Below are 21562 nucleotides of genomic sequence, written 5' to 3'. Positions count from 1 at the left end.
GAACCTCGTGAAAGCAGAGAAAGAGAAACAAATAAAGCATCTCGACTTAGCGCACGAGGTTGTCGCCATGTGGAGTGTCGACACGGCTGTTGTTGTGCCGATTGTCGTTACGGCCAATGGTTTAATAGCCAAGAGCCTCGACCAACACCTCAGGAGGCTCTCGTTGGGCGGCTGGATCAAGGGACTGATTCAGAAGGCAGTACTCCTTGATACGGCACGTATTGTGAGGAGGTTTTTGTCTCTGGGACCCTAACCACCGGTACCTTGGACCCTGTGCCCGATATCGGTGGCAACCTATTTTTTATATTTTAAATGTTTTATATTTAATATTTAAAAATGTAATAAATATGTGCAAGAATAAATAAATGAAAAAAAAGGCGTATCACTCAAAACGATTGACAACGAAATTTAAAAATACTGAAATACTAAAGCTAAAACAATGCTATATCTTAAATACGCTACCTTAGACACTAACTTCTATACTATCTACGTGTTAAAATAAAACACCAAAAATATTATAATAAAATTATATACTTTCTCTTCAATTCACATACATCAATACAAGCAAGTGATATTCGACTCTATGTCTAAGGGCGTAAGGTCTAGCTGGGCACGGAGGGCTGGTACTGCGCCGCGAGACGCTTGAACTCGTTGGTCTTGGCGAGGTGCTCCTTCGCGTAAGGATGCTCGGGGTGGCTGTCTAGCAGCTGGGCTATGTAGCGGTTGAATACCTGGAAGTAGAAATTGAAGATATTAGGATGTAACTAGAATAATACAAAATAAGATTCTGGATATATAATCTATGTATCTTTTAAATAAAGCATGGAAATAAAAGCTTGTAACAAGGAAAAATAGAACACGGCTGCAATATAAATAGCACTCTTTGAATTACTATTACGCTGTTCTAATGAAAAGTACTGAGAGTATGGCGTAAGTATTAAAGTAATTTGTGGTATGGCTTCTAAAGCTCATAAAATTCTAAGGCCCAGGTTCACCGACAACGACAACATAGACATCCGTTTTCCTTACAACAACTGTTTATTTGGAAAATCGAACGTGAGAATTTTTAATAAACTGTTATTTTAGGAAAACTGACGTTTATATTGTTGGTGATCATGACATAGAGGTGGGTCCTCTTAATTAATTAATAATAAAGTTGTATTAAGTTTACTCAATAAAGATATGATTCTGGGATAGAAAAGCCAGGTTTTTGCCATTTTAGCTAGCAGCAAAAGACATGTAAGTATAGTGACCTCTGGCGCCTTCCCGCTGTGCGCGGCGGTGACGGCGAGGCCGAGCAGCAGGTCGGGCTGCTGCGGCGTCCGCGCCTGCGCCTCCGTCAGCATCTGCTCAGACTCCTCCCACATGCCTGGAAATACCGTCATTATGTGTTGAACGTTTATTGTCACTGGTGAGAAGCTGTACTGGGTGAAATTGCAACTTTGTTTTGTGCTTTGTCAAATAATTTTGATCAATTTGGCGAAAAAACCATGTCTAAATTCATACAAGAAGATAAAGCAACATTTAATATATATATATTTTAATTATTTGAAATTTAAATAATTACATAGGTGTGTACCTTAGTCTAAGCTCGCCAAACTTTTACGTTTGATGGCGAGATGCGCTCTTGTTCTCAACAATAAACCACCTTTGTAGATTTATACCTTTCTACTTATCTTACGTTATATATACAGTTAGATCAAAAATACTTTTGACTTTACCTCTCGACGCAGCGGCTGCGGCACCAACGGCAGCAGGGCCGGCGCCCAGCGCGCCGAGCCGCTCCGACAGCTCCATGATACTGTAGTGCGCGTCCTGCACTCCTGGTCCACCCTGAGGATTGGCAGAACATAATTAGTCACATGCTCCTGCTCCACCTGCGTTAGCGTTAACGTTAATGTCAATGGCCAACTACACGTTACTTATTGCATTAAAAATGCGTGTTGGCTACACTTAGGTACAATTCTGCAAAGAGTTAATCCCCCATGAAGTAACGCGTTAACACACATTAAAGAGGTTAAACTCAGACACACAAAATAATTCTAAAAACTAAAGCTTTCTCATTTGACCATTCCATTACCGTGCTCGTAAAATGCAGTTACCGCTTAAACAAAGTATCTACACTCGTCCTTGCATGCGTGCAATGAGATGGCATTAATGTAGCCAATATCACTTAGCGCTCTAAGCTACGCACTAAAACCCTTTGATGTGTCCAAAAAACCGACACCCGAGTTATCGCTTAACGTTTAATGCTATTCATAATGCCATTTGTATAAATTGCCATTAAAACGTTGGCCACATCTGCGTAATGCCAAAATTTAACGCGTTAAGACGCAGGTGGAGCAGTAGCAACAAAAGATTGCATTGATAATGTTGCTAAGAGAATAAAGAAGTTATAGATTTTCAATATCTCTGTGTGAGAGACAAGATGTACAAACATGTTACAGCAACTGATTACATTTACATAAGAATTTTCATATGTTAAATTAACATATAAAGGCATAGCCATATAGTATAGACTCAGAATCTTACAACACCACTCATTGCAGTTCTTTGACTAGTTGCATGTCAAAAGAAAATCTGATGAACAGTACCAAGAGATATTAAATTATAGATCTAGGCAGGCAAACAGTTGCCAATGTTCTGCATTGAGCGAGTTGCTGTGCAGAAATCATTTATATTAAACGGTTTTATTTAGCTCACCCTGTTTGTTATTTTTTTTTTATTTATTTATTATTCTTGGGTCAAATTTAGTAATTCAAATTTAAGTACCTTCCTGTTGTCAGATTGATCTGAAATATAGTAATATCAATAACATTGTAAATCCAAGATGGCCGCCGGTACAAAATGGCGGATTACATATTTTTTCCACAACCCCCTCAATATGGGTATCAAATGAAAGGGCTACACAAGTAGAATACTGTCAGCAACCCCAGCGGGGCCCAGGCCTGCGGGATTGTTCGAAAGAGTTACCGTGGTCCTGGTACATAAAAGGCCTACGACGAAACACAACGGTTTTTAGTCAGTAAGAAACTGGCACTCCCTCACCGCTGCTGACCCATATATAGAATGAGGAATATTCGGTAGGCATTTTCATTAAATACTAAAAACTAGAAAATAAAAAATCGGTTAAAAAAACTTTTAAGTTAAACGGTTTTACTTTATGTGCACTGAAAACTAGAAAATAAAAAAAACTGTTAAGTCCTTACCTATAAACCTACGTAGGTGGTCCCGGTCATATTAGACTAAAATAAAAACATGGGGCCCTCTGAAATCCTACCTATGGCAAAGCATATCTTTATACTTTGGTAGATCATGAGCTCGGCGTGCGCTGGTGAAGCCGCTACGGCTGATTATTGATTGTCAAAATCCCCAGTTACGATTATAGTAAGTCGATGCAATCCACACCTATTATACCTCTAGAAGAAAGTACTACAGCAATAGTTAGGTAATGGGCCCCACGTTTTTATTTTAGTCTAATATGACCGGGACCACCTACGTAGGTTTATAGGTAAGGACTTAACAGTTTTTTTTATTTTCTAGTTTTCAGTGCACATAAAGTAAAACCGTTTAACTTAAAAGTTTTTTTTACCGAATTTTTGGTATCAGAAGGTGGCAGCTATATACTTATCCTTGGAATTAATTTGCGGACCGCCATTGTTTTTAACAAAAACTAATGTATATCAAAATCAATGTGGTATGACAAGTAAATTAACATTTTACATACTATGAATTTTACAACCTATTTTTTTATCATACTTATAAATATCTTAACAGCTATGTACCTGTGACAAGTTCAACCACGCTTGAGCCAGCTGGGTGAGCGTGCTATCATCTTCGATATCTTGTAACAACTTCAGCTGCTTCCGAGCCAGGTCTGGTCTGTTCATAGCCAGCAGACACTGCAGGGTGTATGCTCGCAACTCCAGAGACTCAGCATTGTGAAGGATTCTGAAAGATAGATAAAAAAATTCATATGATATACCTTAATATGTACTTATATCATTTTTTTACTTTTTGCCTGTAACTCAGTCCTGTAACATTATCACCCAGTCACTCAGTTATAAAGACTGATCATAGAATATTTTGAAAACTTTAGCTATTATGGCATTCTGAAGATGATTGCTTCAAGGTTCGATTGCCCCATTCAGAACAGATGGATGAAGACAATGTTAGGAATAATGTCCTAATATTGTTAAGAATTTTAGATTTAAATTGACTTTTGTACACTTATATATATCTATTTAATTTTTTCCTTAATTTGTATATGAATTTTATTGATTTATTTTGTATGTTGACTCTGTATTATTAATTTTTGTGTGTGTGCAAACATTGGAAAACAGATATACTAGCAGTGGACTCGCTAACCAATGGGTGCTATTTTTTGTGAGATTTTAGAACTTACTTGAGTGCTGCTTCGTAGTTGTCCTCATGGTAGTAGATGGTGGCCGCTACAATCAGGAAGATTTCATTTGACAGCTCTGTGCCTTTAGCTACCTGCAACACAATAGATTAAAGTTTTTAATAATCCATAATTTCTTTGAACTGCATATTTTATTTGGTTTTAGAGCTAAATACAGCCTTGGGTACAACTGATGATCACTTCAGTCTGTTATTGAGTGTGGTGACAGCTTCAACAATACATTAAATATTGTTTGTGGATAAACACTTGCCTATGCTTACAACAATATCAGATCAGATACAATATTCTATAGAGTAGATTTTCAAAACTTAAAACACTGTATCAAGTTGGAAGACAAGCCATTGTATGCCAGAGTGTAAACATACACAGGACAATTTAATTTTATATTGTTCTATGACTAGCAACAAACATACAGTCAAACTATTCTTTTATGTTACTGCTACATTCGTTCGTGGCAGCAATGATTATCCAGAAAGGAAGTAACAACCTTATTCTTTTGTTTGTGATAAAATCTTATCTATTAACAGTCAAAAACAATAAATAACTACAACTTCAAATATAAACCTTAACGTAGGGCTTTGGGAACTTTTGCATATTTTCATAATAAAAAACTTCTCTCTTAATACTTCCAGATATTCTCCAGAACTCGTACTGTTACTCATACTGTTCATATTCGAACATAGATTACTCACTCGGGCATCAATATCAGCCACAATCGCTGGCTTGTTGGCACCAGGTGATAGGTAATCCACTAGCGACTTGAGCGGCTGCAGCATAGGATCGGCAGTCTTCAACTCTTGCACCACAATCCTATAGTTCCCTTGTGCGATGTACGATCGATACAGGAATGCATCGCGTTGCAGTGCGATCAGAGGCGTTGATGGCTGAAATAATCATTAAGGATGATGAAATAAGGTTGTAATCAGTTGAGGACACATAAATATAAAGTTTAGAACACTTTAAAATAGGAATAATGAGAGAAACATGAACGGCACGTCACCTCCCCAAAACAACATCAAAATACATCACAAAATGCAGGAGTAAGGTAAAGTTTTTGATCTAGATAGTATACTTACAGATACACTTTGTGCCTCGTTGATTGCTTGTTGGTAATTTCCAACGTAAAATGCATTTTTAACATCGAAAAGCTCATCAACATCTTGCTGCTGACGTGCCATTTTGACAACTGTTTGACGTTAATGCCAGTGTTGTCAGTTAACACAACTTGTCTACGTCAAAATATTAACGTCTAGTAACACCAATTTATGCAAGAAGCAAAAAGTCTCTAGTAAAAGTAGTTTCTTTAAATGCCGCTAGAGGGCACTAACGACTTCAATTATCCTATTCTCCTACAGGCTAATGTGCAGTGGAGCGTAGTTACCATGAAAGTGGATAGGTGCCACCGTGCCTAGGAATATCTACCCGTAAATATAACTGAAGTTGAAAATAATGGTATAAATCACCACTAGAGGGCGATACTATGACCGAATTTGTTAACAATTGGTTAAATTCGCGTTTCTTTTGGGGAAAACCATTAGGATTTTCAAATATTGAGTTCTGGTGATGATGATACTCTGTTAGGTAGGTACCCTACGGAATATACTAATTTTCCATCTTCAAAGACTACCGAATAAACACACCTACCATGAGCCTACCCTCATTCAACATTCGCGTAACAATAACAATATTACAAATCCTTAAAAAGGTAAGATAGGTACATCTGTGACAATTGATTACTTACATGCAAGAAGAAACTTTATTATTCACAATGAAAATGTATTGAACGCATATTCTTACCTTTACACACACAATAGACAAGTAAACTGCCAAATTGTTATCTTCTAACAATTTCGTTGAAAGGAAATAATCTTGGGTTATTTATTTGCCGCGCTTTTACTGGTAATGCTGACTATTCAGGTAGCCAGGAAACCTTTCTATTACCACCTGGCTTGTAGACACGTGATCTTTATTTCGTGTTCTTATTCTTTTATCGTGATGCTTGATAAATAAAATAAATTAAAGGATAATAAAAAGTTAAGTTAAAATCCTTTGGATAAAAATATTTAAGTATCTATAGTTTTTTGTACAGAATCTGTTTATTGATTTAAAAATTAATTAGGGGATTTTAGACATGTTTACTTTATCTGGGAATACCTACTTAATTTTCTGTTTAATTAGTAACTATGATATTTTTAAAAGATGGTCATAGGTACATATAAAAAGTCGTGGTGGCCTAGTGGGTAAAGGACCAACCTCTCAAGTATGAGGGCGAGGGTTCGATCCCAGGTCAGGCAAGTACCAATGCAACTTTTCTAAGTTTGTATGTACTTTCTAAGTACACCATTGGCTGTGTTTCGGATGGCACGTTAAACTGTAGGTCCCGGCTGTCATTGAACATCCTTGGCAGTCGTTACGGGTAGTCAGAAGCCAGTAAGTCTGACACCAGTCTAACCAAGGGGTATCGGGTTGCCCGGGTAACTGGGTTGAGGAGGTCAGATAGGCAGTCGCTTCTTGTAAAGCACTGGTACTCAGCTGAATCCGGTTAGACTGGAAGCCGACCCCAACATGATTGGGAAAAGGCTCGGAGGATGGATAGTCATAGGTACATATGCGAGATGTAGAATATACTGCGACTTACTTTAAAAAAAAACCTAGACTAAGTACAGCATTGTCACAAGATAAAAAATATGCAGTTGGACGATAAAAATACTACTTATAAGGAAAACATTAACATGCCATTATTTACAGATTTTTAAAACTTCGAATACCTACTTATCCTCCTTATATTTTACATTGTTACGCAGAAAGATCACTGTCAAACATTCAATGGAACCAGGGTAACATGAATGGACAAAAATAATAACAATGTCTGCAATAAACTATAGTTTGTAACAAAACACATTATTTTCGCACCTTCCCATTGTAGAAGAGATAAGGAAATATTATTATTTCATTGTGTAATTTATTATGTGATTTCTACAATAGATTTTGAGCTTACTTTTAGTCGGAAATAGATACCATTATACATACACCTACTTGGAGATAAGAAGTGATAGATGAGCCGATTCTCATTTGTTTTCATTGCGGAGCAACCGGAGCAGCAAGGTGCAATTAGGTGCAATACTTAAGATGACGTTACTGTTGGTTGATGATAGAAATGCTTACTTCACTTTGTCCTGTCCTGCGTGGATAGGTTATAACCAATAACGGACTCCATAGATTTATAAGTGCAATTTTTTAATGTTATGTGTAGGTATATGATTCCGGGCCCACGTAGAGAAAATATTGAGATACCTATTCATGAGGGCCTAGTACGACTATTGTGATGATTATTACTTATTTATTTGCCAAAACCATGATTACTTAAAACACTCTTTAGGTAGAGCTAACAGTTAACAGTGGCCAGGGTTATGTAGGAAAGTAAAATTGCGTGGTTCTAAACCATCGACTTGTGTGACCAAATGTAATCTGTTAACAGTACCGAAGAAAAATTGAAGCAGTGATATTTGTTACAGAATGCGCTTTAAATTAATCAAGGACCACATAAAAAATATTTTTGTAAGTAGGTTTTTACCTTTACCACCATCCTGCGTTTTTCTCCAAAGGAGGATTCATGCTTTTACGTAAATTATCAATGGTTCAGATTTCGCTCTAAATACTGCATACTAAGTTCTGAGCTGTAATTACCGTCTCAAAGCTTAGTTTACTAAGCAAAGGTTTGAGTTTTGACTGAATTTGAATTAAAGTTATCTTATTTCCTCTTCAGATCGAAGTAGTCCTTGGCTTGTAGGTAAACAACCTCTTCAGATGTTGGTATTTTACCTAAGGTATTACGGTAAGTCGATAGTTTTTTTTTACAAACTTGAGCCTTCCTTGTAACAGAAAATTTTATAATCCTTTTTAGGAGCCAAAACGTTCGAATCTTGAAAATCGTTAAAAATCACTTTGCTTGTTGTAATCATGAAGTTCTTATTTATGGATGATTTTTGCCCTGAAACTTTCCAAAATACAATTTATTGACAAGTAAGTAGTGGTAGATATGCAAATCTGTTTTTTTCCTCGGAACGTTTAGGTTATTCTCAAGCAAAAACAAAGATCGCTACCAGGTTACCATAAATCAGCGAGTCAACGATCTCATTCACTCTGAATCCGACCGTTGAAATAACCGAATAAAAGCGTCTTGCATTGAATGCAACTGCACGCAGGCCGGTGCAACGACAGATGCGAGCTAAGGCCTGAGAAAGGACCCTTACAATACTTACCTTGGGGTTGAGGGCCGCAGAAGGTAATGTGAAAGAAATTTCGCATCTTATCGAAGCCAGCGAATTGGGGCGATTGGCGAGTCGCTGGGAAAAGTATTCCATAGAACTTTTGTGGGGCGATCTTTTCAATATTTCTGCTTTATTCGATTAATGTGCATGGACGGCCTATATTATTAGCAGCTTTAAAAAAGAAGAAATAAACTTAATATCCTGCGCGCTGGTAATAAATTAATGTGTAAGTACACATAATATTTAAATTGGCACATGATTACATTTGACATAGCGACTAGAAGTCCAAGAATATTCGTTGTTCGATTGTTGTCTTCGTTTCAATGATAAGAACATTGGATCCTGCTAGAGAATTATTAATTTAGGAAAACATTAAACATCCCCCAGTTATGCGCATGTCTGATGTTGATCGTTGAGGACGGCATTCAGATTAAGTTTGTGAGACGTCCAAACTAGCCCAAAATTGGTTGGGCTGCGGGTTGTTCGAAAGAGGTACCGCGGCACTAGCACGTAAGAAGGCCTACGACGGAACACGACGGCTTTTAGTCAGTAAGAGTCTGACACTCCCTCACCGCTGCTAACCCACAGCGGGAGGGGTCATTTGATGATTTTTTACGTCGTTAAAAAAAAAAGCCCAAAATTGGTCTCATGTGCGAGAACTTTAGAAGGGGTAAAGTTACATTTGTAATGGATAAAGAACTGGTTAGGAATGATCCCTTACCAACCCTAAATCGCGACTCGCTTGGGAATCGCAGCACCCTTCGAAAATTGTAGCCAGTTTTCTTAAACCGCGTCATTAGCCTCGCAAGTAAAACGAAGTCCGTAAATAAAAATAATGAGCATTGATATGGGTCTTAATCACAAGACCGAAATGTTCTGAGAATTGATATCGTGTGACGAATTTTATGATTAATACCACATTTAGTTTAATTAAATTATATGGCAATACCTACGTCTGCTTCTGGTGTCCTGTACCTAAATCAAAGTTGGTGAGCAAGTAATTTGGCCATTTTTCCGTTCGGCCGGTATTAGCAGAGGTCGTTGACCGAGGCCAGCTGCTTCAAGCCTTGATCGAGGGTCGCGACCCTTTGCCAAGAAACCAGCCCTTAACTGTAGTATGAGCAAGATGTGATGTTTTAACATAAACGGCTTGATTTGAATTTGATATGCAGCATAGTGATTCAAAATGTTACTGGTATCAATTACCCATCCATTGGCGGACCTGCTTGGACAGATATGCAAATGACTTATAATAACACATTTGAAACATTATTTTTTTCTAATAAAAGTTATATTCAAGTTCATCTACCTACTGACTATTAAGTCGTAGCATAAGTGTCCATCTTTTTAGTAAAAAATAAAAATACCGAAACAATGAATTTTAGCTATGAACAAAAACATAAAACGATCTTCATAGATCATTGCGAGACAACTAGACGACCCGCGAGGAAAAAATCTTTTACAATGTGACCGATGAATCACATTTTTGGGGATCTTCTGATAAACATTTATTCTTAGAATCGAAAAATACCTCTACTTAATACATTGCATCATTATATGTATACCAAAAGAACACCAAAAAACTTAATAAGGAAAATCAAAACAAGACTTTCGAAAATAGCGTGCAATAATTCAGAATTCAAATTGATCCCCAAAAGGAATATCTCAACACAGGTAAATTCTGTGCACCATTCGAGCCAGTAAGTACAAGTAAATAAATACCCAACAATAATAAAAAAAACCTGCAGGTAAGTAAAGTTGCCGATTGCATCTTGCATTGAAAACCATTGTCTATGCATTGTATCTACGAACAACTAAAGGATTAAACTGCACACCCGGCTGATATTCTAAAGATTTCAAGACAACCTTTTTGCTGAAAAAAAGGAACGAATTGATTTTTTTTTGTAGAAATGAGTATTTTTGTAATGAGGTACTTATCGATTTGTTTATGGACACTTGGACAGTAGGTACTTGCTCGAATAATTAAAATGAAGCACGTTTGTTTTTCTTCAATTTGGTCAGTAGCGTAGTAGTAGCAGAAAAAAAATGGGATTAGGACAGGAGAATGATGATGATGATGGACAGTACCGTGCATTGAGCAAAGAAAAATTCTGGAATGGTATTAGACTGACACTACCCCTGCACTGTTTAAACTACATAGATTTTAAACCTATGCAAATTCTTAGATAACTCTTTACAATAATAACGAACAATTTCATGCTATGGTTATTTCGCATAGTAAAATAAAATATATAAAAGCTCAGGTTTCCGCTCTTCTATACTTAAAATTGACGAGCCTACCTGACATTTGATCTATTGAAACTTTGAAAGTGCATATACATAAATAATATCTATAATAGGAAAGATCCGCAATTTCAGTTTATACCAAACAATAGTCACGGAAGATCCAAAAAGGTAACAGGAAACCAGAACCGGATACTATTTGCAATATTCAAAAATCGATTCTTCATACGTCTTGGAGCATCCGTTTTTATCTTGAACATCGAGCGACATCCAAAGGACTGCGTAACAGGGGAAAAAAAACAGTACTCTTGGGTACAAAAGGCCTGTCTCACATCTGCTATCCGGAGTATTATGAGCAGATGGTCTGAAAGGGCCTTAGTAAAAAAATCACTACCTGCTTATATTCATTGTTGTCTCGCAGTGTACTTATTCTTGAACTTGAGACGGTACCAGACGTAGGGTGCCTATGCTGGTCGGGCTAATGGGGATAATTCTCACGGTTGAATTAATATGAAATATTGTACAGAGCATTAGAATAACATAGTAACAGCCAGTTTCTTCATCAAAAGTTAAAGCCAAAGTAAAAGTCAAATTAATGTCTAAAGTAAAAGTTACGGTCAAATTCAATTTTTCTATTAGTTTTGCTGTCACTTTAGCCTTGAAAAAACGTATTTGACCGTTACTTTTACTTTAGACATTACTTTAACTTTAACTTTTGATGAAGAAACTGGCCGTAAGTGAGGTATTTTTACTGAAACCTTTTCACGTGAATTATACTAATGTACACATTAACGCTAGCTAGAACGTAACAGATACCTACGAAACGAAAATTTTATTCAAAAATAATGAAATGGTACAAAACTATAATATCATTGCGTAATAAAAAATAAGGTACAGTTTAATCAATAATAAACTTACTTATGTACTCCTTCGGCATACTCAAATGGACTCAAACTGAATTGGATGCCTTGGATAGGAGAGTCCGCACACTGCTGACCGCAGAACGAATGCATCACCCACGATCGTCGGTGATGAGACTGTACATCCCACGGAAATGTGGAGGCCGAGGCTTTTTAAATGCAAAGACGCTCCACAACCGTGAGGTGTGCAGTCTCAGAGAATATCTTCTCAAAAGCGACGTGGGTATGCATCGTGATATGGTAGCAGTGGACAAAGGACTCACCCCGCTATCGTTGGCAAATGAGAACTGGCGCAGACCTGTGGTACTAACTACCCATGATCGCAAGGAGGTATGGCAGAGCAAACAGCTACACGGACGCTTCTTCGGGGCTCTTCATGGCCCCGATGTAGACTTCAAAGCGTCCGTATCTTGGCTACGCTTCGGTGACTTGTTTGGAGAAACCGAAGGGTTTGTATGTGCAATTATGGACGAAGTTATCCTTACGAATAACTACCGGAGATATATCGTGAAAGACGGGACGGTTGACATATGTCGGGCATGTCACCATCCGGGTGAGTCTATCAGACATATTATATCTGGTTGTTCTCGTTTGGCTAATGGTGAATATTTGCACAGACATAACCAAGTGGCCAAGATTATCCACCAGCAGCTTGCTCTGCAATACAACCTTGTAGACCTTGAGGTACCGTACTACAGGTATGCGCCCGACCCAGTTCTCGAAAAGGACCATATCACGTTGTACTGGGATCGATCTATCATCACTGACAGGACTATTGTAGCCAATAAGCCTGATATTGTGGTGATAGATCGATCAGCGCGCCGCGCGATGATAGTCGATGTCGCCGTTCCGCATGACGAGAACCTTGTGAAAGCTGAGAAAGAGAAACAAATAAAGTATCTCGACTTAGCGCACGAGGTTGTCGCCATGTGGAGTGTCGACACGGCTGTTGTTGTGCCGATTGTCGTTACGGCCAATGGTTTAATAGCCAAGAGCCTCGACGAACACCTCAGGAGGCTCTCGTTGGGCGGCTGGACCAAGGGACTGATTCAGAAGGCAGTACTCCTTGATACGGCACGTATTGTGAGGAGGTTTCTGTCTCTGGGACCCTAACCACCGGTACCTTGGACCCTGTGCCCGATATCGGTGGCAACCTATTTTTTATATTTTTAAATGTTTTTTATTTTTATATTTAATATTTAAAAATGTAAATTATATGCTTGAAAATAAATAAATACTAACTTACTTATCTTTAAGTAAGCAATCCTGGTTATAAAACTGCGCCTGCAATTATTTAAATAAATACGAGATGCATGGTCACCCGAACCCCGCCACCGTTTTAAAAGTGAATGCAAGTATTGAAGAGAAATCCGCGGCTCAATACAGCTTGCGCTCTCATAATATAAATATACATAAAAACAACAACAATATACGTACACACACGTACATAGACAGACTTGACCTTCCTTAGAGAATATTGTCGTGAGAATTGCATCTGCATCAAATACATTCATGTATTTGAGTAAATAATTATATTCTATGTCAGCAGTGGAGGTTTTCATTTAAGCTATGACGAAAATGCTATGGCTAAAAAAAAGCTAATATGATTGTGTAGTATGCTGATAGAATACTGCACCACTTCTATCCTTGTTTACAACGAGTTTTATTTTCAGAATAACGCTAGACGGCCAAATATTTCAATAATATACATATATAGATTTTGGAGACTACAATTTTGTGTTTTCGATTGCCAGACATGCGCGCGCTTTCTTCGCGCGCTTTTTCATCAAACCCCAACATTTTTCTTGCGTGACACCGCAACTTGTCTTAATTTCCTTTTAAACATCTTTTAACCGTTACAGACCTCACAAAAGAACAACCGGTACCCCATATAATAAAGGGAAATACAGAAAAATAACACGGAAGGCTTATTATAGAATGAACTTTCGAATATCGACAACTACCCTTTATTCCCCGGGCAATAACCCCTAGCGACCCAGTTTCGGTGCGATGTATCTTCAACTCTGCATCGCACTTATTACTATAACAATAAGAGCTAATTTCGCACGCCACATGACGAAGGTATTAGGAGGTCATAGCATTTAGAGGGTAGGTAGTCAGCTATTTTCTGGGTACAAAATGAACGAATATATTTGAAATTGGAATTCACGAGGTGCTTTAGTTGTAAAATGCGTTTCTCTGTGATGAAGTAATTCTGTGTTTCTGGTTTCTATTTGGCTTTTAATCGGGATAATTATTTTCTACAAAATAATAGTCTTACATGCTATTCACGAGCAGAAAATATGATTGCATCTCTGCAGTACAAAACTATTGCACAGTTATTGGTACCCAAGATACTGCCTAGTTTGGAGTCAATGGTTAGTCAAGAAACGCAACGTTTTTGTTGGTAATAATTTATTCTTTTTAAATTACATACTGTCATTTACATATATTATGTTTAAAGATTTTTTTCATTCTTCTATCTTTCAATACTCTTGAAGTTATAGTTAAACTTCTTAAATCCTTGAATTTAAGAAGTTTATTAGTCGTAGCTGTTGATTAGTCCTCCAGAGTCCCTTCTGATATTGAGGAGAACGCCAAAAATACCCGTCGACCTAGACAGTACGTCTGGTGAGCTAGCTCTGAGGTCTAACGTCTGTCTTGTTGCTAACCTGATTGGAAGGTTGCAAGCTGACGAACTTATCGATTCGTCTGCCATTTTAGTATTATAACGCTTTCTTTTTTCGAAAGAGGTTGGCAGATGTAATGAAATGTTACTAGTAGTGGTGGTTAGAACGAGAAAAGCTAGGCTCTTACATTAAAGAAGAAAGTGGACATGTTAAAAATAGGGGATTAAATTCGCTATGTAAAGAAAGGTAAAGTGGGCAATGAGCCCTAACTTCTTTAGTAGGTTTAATCATAATGTTATTTCTGTCATAGATTTGAAACATTTGCGTGGTTGTAACCTAATTTAAGTGTTTTAGTCTTGACTGATGTAGTACCTACAATCGCCCACTCCACGTCTGTAGTAAGAACAGAAGTGTGACCTTTTAGTATTCACAAAAAAACTATCTAAATGGTAACACCGCAGACATTTCTAACTGACATTTAGTACTATCTATACTAATATTATAAAGCTGAGGAGTTTGTTTGCTTGAACACGCTAATCTGGTCCGATTTGAAAAATGCTTTCAGTGTTAGCTAGCCCATTTATCGAGGAAGGCTATAGGCTACTTTATCCTTATTTGTGGAGTAGACCACCTAGGGGACACGGGTGCAACCGCTCACAAAAGCAAGTCACTATATAACCTAGCTCTAGTACTAGTCTACAGTTAAGTCTAACTACGAAACTCGTAGCACCGTAGCGGCGTAGCATCTAATAGTGATAGTGACGTGATCCCATCAGGGTGACGGTTGACAATCCTGACTGAATAATGGGTACGACATAAGCCGGTCAGTGACGGACGATGGATTTTGGTAATATACTTAGAGGTAAACTGTTTTAATTAGTTGGGTTCAAGCTTTCGTTAAAGGTATTGGCGGTTTGCTACTAAATTCGGAGCATATAAGTATGTGCAATTGCTTATATCGCTCATGCACATACGTTGTAGGTGAAGAATATTTGAGGCTCATAAGGACATTGTATTGGACAGAATAATTTTAATTTGATTGCTTAGGTACATACTATTTGATTGCTTACTATTTTGTACCGATACAAATCATTTTTTTAACCTTATTTACATAATACTATTCGATTACCTATTGCTTTAATTTTATTTTAGTACAAAACCCAAATATTCAAAATAGAAAAAACCATTAGGTACAAAAACCGTGCAAAACTATCAGAATTCCCAACGTAAATAACTCGGAATGCTAAAATAAATTGTAAAAGCGTAGAAAAACAAGTTTGTCCCTCCTTGACCCGTCTTCCGTGAGTCGCGGCTCGAGCCGGTCATAGAACCGGAAGTGTAACACGGATATAGTTTTTGTTGCAAATTCTAACCACAACTAAGCCTAAATAACGTTTTTTATTATCTATTATTATGTATGCGTTCTAGATTAGGTGTTATCATCATTAGGGTGGGTAAAATAATACATAGTTAAAATTGTCGTCTTACAATGACATTAAAAGAATTGTGTTTTCATTTATGTAGTATCATTAGATTTTAAAAGAAGATTCCGACGAATTGATAACCTCCTCCTTTTTCGATGTCGGTTAAAAAGTAGCCTATCTGTCTTTAGGGTACTACTTATCTTCATGCCCAATTCATCTAATTCAGCCGTTTTCGTTTTCAAAAGTGTGACAAACAAACTCACTTACTCATTTGTTACATAAGTAAGGATTTCACCGAAAAACGGACATGAGGTGAAGTCAGATGGCTTATGACCACTGACCACAAGACCATAGTTGGCTCACATTCCTCGAATTTCAATATCTCGCCACTGATAAACATTATTTCTTACTTGGCGTTGATAAGAAATTACTTTGTGGTTATAAATGCCGATTACAGATTGTAGGTATTTTGTGGTAATCGGTAATTAAGGATGTTGCTTATTAATTAGCAGTAGCTTGCGGTATTATTTTTTATAAGTGCGTTGTGTTTTGTTTTTAAGTTTAAGTATAAGATTAGTGATGTAAATCTCGACGTAAATAAAATTATACGAGTTGAATTTAGAAGTAGTACAATCTTTGAATTATATACCACCATGACCAATTAGTCTGTTTTGTTAATTAATTTTTTTATTAAACTTATCGATAAGTTTCAAATATTCCAATAAGAAAATAAAACAAAGCAGCTTAAGTTTGGCATATTGGATTAATTAAGGAATACACTTTTCATAATATAATGATTTCATTTACTAAAGAATGTCTAAACGCTTTCTTTCTACCTAGTCTGAATTCAAATGAAACTTTCATAAACCTCACTATTTATTCCGTGTTTGTTTCGCAAAAGGTACGTTGAGGTAGATCATAGTGGCTCGTGGCTGGTGTGGCTGAGTGGGTATTGATTCCACTAGTCTCACTAGAGGTGTCCACGCCAGCCGAGCCGAGGTGCGATAAAAACAATAGACGTCGCCAAACGCCGACCTTATCGCGCTTTGAACATCGCGCCCGCTCGCCTCTTGGCAAGTACAGTCAGCACCAAAAGTCGATGAACAGAATCAACATGACAAAACACCTGTTCACAATAAAATGCCATAAGTTATAGTCGCAACTAGGAAACAAAATAGACTGTACACCAGAAACTTACAAAAGTCGTTAAACACGAGTATTTCAAAAGTATCTGTGCACTAGTATTCCTAAAGTCGCTGTACACCATCAATCCAAATGTCGCTGAACATCATTGTATCAAAAGTCACTAAACAGCAGTAAATACAAAATTAGGTTAACAAAGTATATTTTTAATGTTGCCGTGTGTTAATGTACTTTTGACGCTTATGTTGTTCAGCTACTTTTGGGACAGTACTTGCATGACCTTAATAATGTATGTTAACACGTTAGTATCTATTTCAATAATTTTAATAATTATTTTGGAAATACACTCTTTTGCAAAAAAAGCGGGCACCTAGTTGCGAAATCTTAGTTTTAAGGACTTTACGTGTATTTTAAAGGGTTTTAATGATTGTAGTATGTTTCTAGCATCAAAAGGGTTAGCCAAGCATGCGTGAGAGTGTATTCTAAATTTGAATTTTGTACAATGGCTAAGAAATTGGTTAAACCTTGTTTTAGACTAATTGCTGGCAGAAAGTTCGTCGGTGTTTTGAAAAGTTTTTGAAGTGATTTTCAGAAAACTGATAATGCAGTTTTAATTAATGATTAATGTACCTTTTTGTTAGATAAAACATTTTTGAAAAACTATGCGTATTTGATAAAATTTTCACCTGCTCTAAATGGGCTATACTGATGATTGATGGCAATGTTAAGAGTTTCGGTAGTTTAGTGCAAAGCGTTCTACTGTTTAAATATTGTACCCACGTGTTTTAAAATATCACTTTTTCATAATTAAATACTATTTAGAGGAGTATCAGTACATTGGGCTGCGACTAAACCAATTTAAAGTAAGCAGTGCCGATCGCAACTCGTCTCCTATCGGACTTTAACATTTTTAAAAATCTCGGCACTCGGCACCGCTTACTTTAAATTGGTTTTGTCGCAGCCCAATGTACTGATACTCCTCTAAATAGTGTTTAATTACGAAAAAGCGATATTTTAAAACACGTGGGTATAATATCTAAACAGAAGAACGCTTTACACTAAAATACCGAAACTCTTAACATTGCCATCAATCATCAGTATAGCCCATTTAGAGCAGGTGAAAATTTTATCAAATACGCATAGTTTTTCAAAAATGTTTTATCTAACAAAAAGGTACATTATTCATTAATTAAAACTGCATTATCAGTTTTCTGAAAATCACTTCAAAAACTTTTCAAAACACCGACGAACTTTCTGCCAGCAATTAGTCCAAAACAAGGTTTAATCAATTTCTTAGCAATTGTACAAAATTCAAATTTAGAATACACTCTCACGCATGCTTGGCTAACCCTTTTGATGCTAGAAACATACTACAATCATTAAAACCCTTTAAAATACACGTAAAGTCCTTAAAACTAAGATTTCGCAACTAGGTGCCCGCTTTTTTTGCAAAAGAGTGTATTTCCAAAATAATTATTAAAATTATTGAAATAGATACTAACGTGTTAACATACATTATTAAGGTCATGCAAGTACTGTCCCAAAAGTAGCTGAACAACATAAGCGTCAAAAGTACATTAACACACGGCAACATTAAAAATATACTTTGTTACCTAACCTAATTTTGTATTTACTGCTGTTTAGTGACTTTTGATACAATGATGTTCAGCGACATTTGGATTGATGGTGTACAACGACTTTAGGAATACTAGTGCACAGATACTTTTGAAATACTCGTGTTTAACGACTTTTGTAAGTTTCTGGTGTACAGTCTATTTTGTTTCCTAGTTGCGACTATAACTTATGGCATTTTATTGTGAACAGGTGTTTTGTCATGTTGATTCTGTTCATCGACTTTTGGTGCTGACTGTACCTAGTTATTCCGGTATCGATACCGTGCTTCAACTTAATTGATAACAGCCTACTGTTGGTATAGTGCATTTTTTTTAAAGTGAATTATATGGTGTGAAAATGTTTACTAACATTTTGACCGTGGTGTGTGTTAGTAACATTTACAACGCCACACTTGGCCATTAATCGCGGTAATTTTTATGCGTGTTATCACCGGCGTCCACCTACAACATAAAACGTGATCTCGAAATAATTAGCGTCGCGCGGCAAGGTGTTAACGCGGCGGCTGTGGGGACGGCAGGGCGGGCGGAAGCTGCGACGCATCCCGCCCAGGCTGCAGTCGCTCCCCCCTACCCCCCCCGCGCGCCGGCACCCCGCGCCGGCGCGCCGGGCGCGTGCGCTCGCCGGCCGGCAACTCAGTTGATCACCGCGCCGCGCGCCAGATACACGTGCGTCTCTCATGACAAAACGCGGCGTTTGAAACGATCGAACGCACCCCAATTTTTATCTTACCAGTGACAGAGAGGGCAACCTCTCAGTAAATCTATAAAAATTGCTTCTCAAGTGGAAATGCCGTCAAGCCTGTTCGGGGACCTGGGAGGCGGCGGAGGCCTGGTGGAAGACCAGCGCGCGTTCCAACTGGCGCTGGAGCTGAGCATGCTGAGCCTGGGCGAGTCGCTGCCGTCGAACACGGCGCTGGCCAGCCCTCTGGGCTTCGCGCCGCCGCCCGAGGACCGCGCCAAGAAGTCGCAGAACATGACGGAGTGCGTGCCGGTGCCCTCCTCGGAGCACGTCGCAGAGATCGTCGGCCGCCAAGGTACCGCTCTCGAGTAGTCCGTGCTGTCCCTGCTGTCCGCTGGTGTCCTAGTGTCGCGCCACGCGAACAGCTGTAGAGGTTATTCGGTGTCAGACGGCGGGGTTGGACCGCGCCACCCTTATGTAAGGGCGCACGTGCCGCCGGCCGCTTTTAGGTTATGTTCGATCACAACCAACACCCAGTGACAGGATTCCGTGCGAATACTTGATGACCGGCGAAAAATGTACATTGTTTTTGTTTGTTTACCCTCGTAATATTTGTTATGCTTGCTCCGATGGCCGTTGTATGTCGTAGTGTCGTATAACTAGCTGCGTAAATACTCTCGATCGGTACTCGCAGTAGGTACGTATTCGCAGCTCACCAGCGAAGCTCCGCAGACGCTAAGTTCTGCTTGTAAGCTGCCCGGGGCTTCGGTCCAGTGGCGACCAACTCTGTTTCGTCACGATAGATAACAAAGTTCTCATTTGCTTGCACATTACATTGAATATTATACGTAGGTATTCATAAGATATTACGTAGTGTAGAAATTTTAATTGTCTACCCGAAGCTCAAAAATAAGAAATAGTTTTCATTCTTGCATCATCATACTAATGCTACCCACAAATTGACATAATGTGCATGCATCTAATTTCTCGGTATCACTCAAACCAAATTGGTTTTCGAAGTCAGAAAAACTTTTCGTTGGTTCTAATTAAAAGGTACAATTCGGCAAAAAAATATACCCAAGGGTTGGTTTTCTTTTTTGTTAGGGATGAGCAAAAAATGCCGCCAAAGGGACTCAGCAGTCCTTATCTGGTTCAAATGTTTCAAATCCACGGTCTCAGGGTAAGAAATCAATTATCTACGTATTTTGGTCCATATCTTAACAAATCGCGATGTAATGATACAGGTAGGTCATTTGTTAGAATTCGCTTCACCCTCGAAATATTTTTTTCTTTGCAACCAAACTACCCACTTCACGAAGCTTCAATATAAAGGTAGGTTTACATTACACGTAGACGTAGTTTGTTTACACGTGAAATAAGAATTTTGTTATTATGTTTATGCTAGTAATTTATGTCGGCATGACCTTACTGTACCTATTTAGAGCTTAATGAACTCCTATTTCGTGATACATATTTTTTATTATTATCTACGAATGTAAATTATGTGGCAATATAATTAGTCTATCATACGGAATATACTGCCATAAATTAAAGTCATTACCGGTCTCAAGTAGTCGCCAATTTTTCCTTTTGTATTAGCATAAATACAATACACGACTCGATCTTTAATACGTAACTAATAAATACCTTCGTTCTCTAAAATATGATTATTACGACGATCTTTATGAATATTTATGATGAAATAAGAATCCCGGGTGTAGACTTCCGTAAATTATGTAGTACATAACCTACGACAATGTGGTAATAATAGTCCCAGTAGATATCAACGTCATCCGCGCAATCTGTACAACTTTCACACACTATTCTACTATTAAAATGCTATAAATTAAACCGTACACATTCATTGACAAAGTTAACCATCACATAACTTCCATATTTTTTTTTCACAAGTAGGTAAAAGATGATTATCATCATTATTTACCTGCACTTTTTAAAACAAACATGATCCTTCACAATTATGTGGCCCTGGTACCTCTGGGCTTTTAATTATTTATTTATTTTCACTGTATCGGACACTTAATTTGGCATTCTTGAAAAGCTTCTCGTTTGATAGTTTATTTAACTTTCGCATTTTCCAACTGATCGAGGTATTAAGGAGACGAGGGTCGTCTTTTCCCGCGGTTTTGCACACCTTGGTACAGCCACGTACAGTTGTGTTGTACCAAATACATCA

General features: G+C 37.8%; 2 protein-coding genes across 2 annotated transcripts in view; one reads left to right on the top strand and one right to left on the bottom strand.

The window, feature by feature from the left end:
- Positions 1 to 513: 513 nt before the first annotated feature.
- LOC124637061 (coatomer subunit epsilon) lies at positions 514 to 5653 on the bottom strand. Its single transcript, XM_047173380.1, has 7 exons — positions 5500 to 5653; positions 5116 to 5307; positions 4406 to 4497; positions 3786 to 3951; positions 1722 to 1833; positions 1254 to 1369; positions 514 to 731 (listed from the first exon to the last, which is right to left on the bottom strand). The coding sequence occupies exons 1-7, from the start codon at positions 5599 to 5601 to the stop codon at positions 603 to 605; spliced, it is 909 nt and encodes a 302-aa protein (XP_047029336.1). The 5' UTR covers positions 5602 to 5653; the 3' UTR covers positions 514 to 602.
- Positions 5654 to 19313: 13660 nt separating this feature from the next.
- LOC124636936 (RNA-binding protein MEX3B) overlaps positions 19314 to 21562 on the top strand; it is a 48579-nt gene continuing 46330 nt past the window's right edge. Inside the window, exon 1 of the mRNA XM_047173223.1 lies at positions 19314 to 19723. Coding sequence (XP_047029179.1) covers positions 19477 to 19723 — 247 coding nt within the window. The 5' untranslated portion in view covers positions 19314 to 19476. The remainder of the gene's footprint in view (positions 19724 to 21562) is intronic.

Source organism: Helicoverpa zea, chromosome 15 (assembly GCF_022581195.2).
Source record: "Helicoverpa zea isolate HzStark_Cry1AcR chromosome 15, ilHelZeax1.1, whole genome shotgun sequence".
NCBI classification, from domain to species: domain Eukaryota; kingdom Metazoa; phylum Arthropoda; class Insecta; order Lepidoptera; family Noctuidae; genus Helicoverpa; species Helicoverpa zea.
This window is presented reverse-complemented; position numbering and strand designations above follow the sequence as displayed.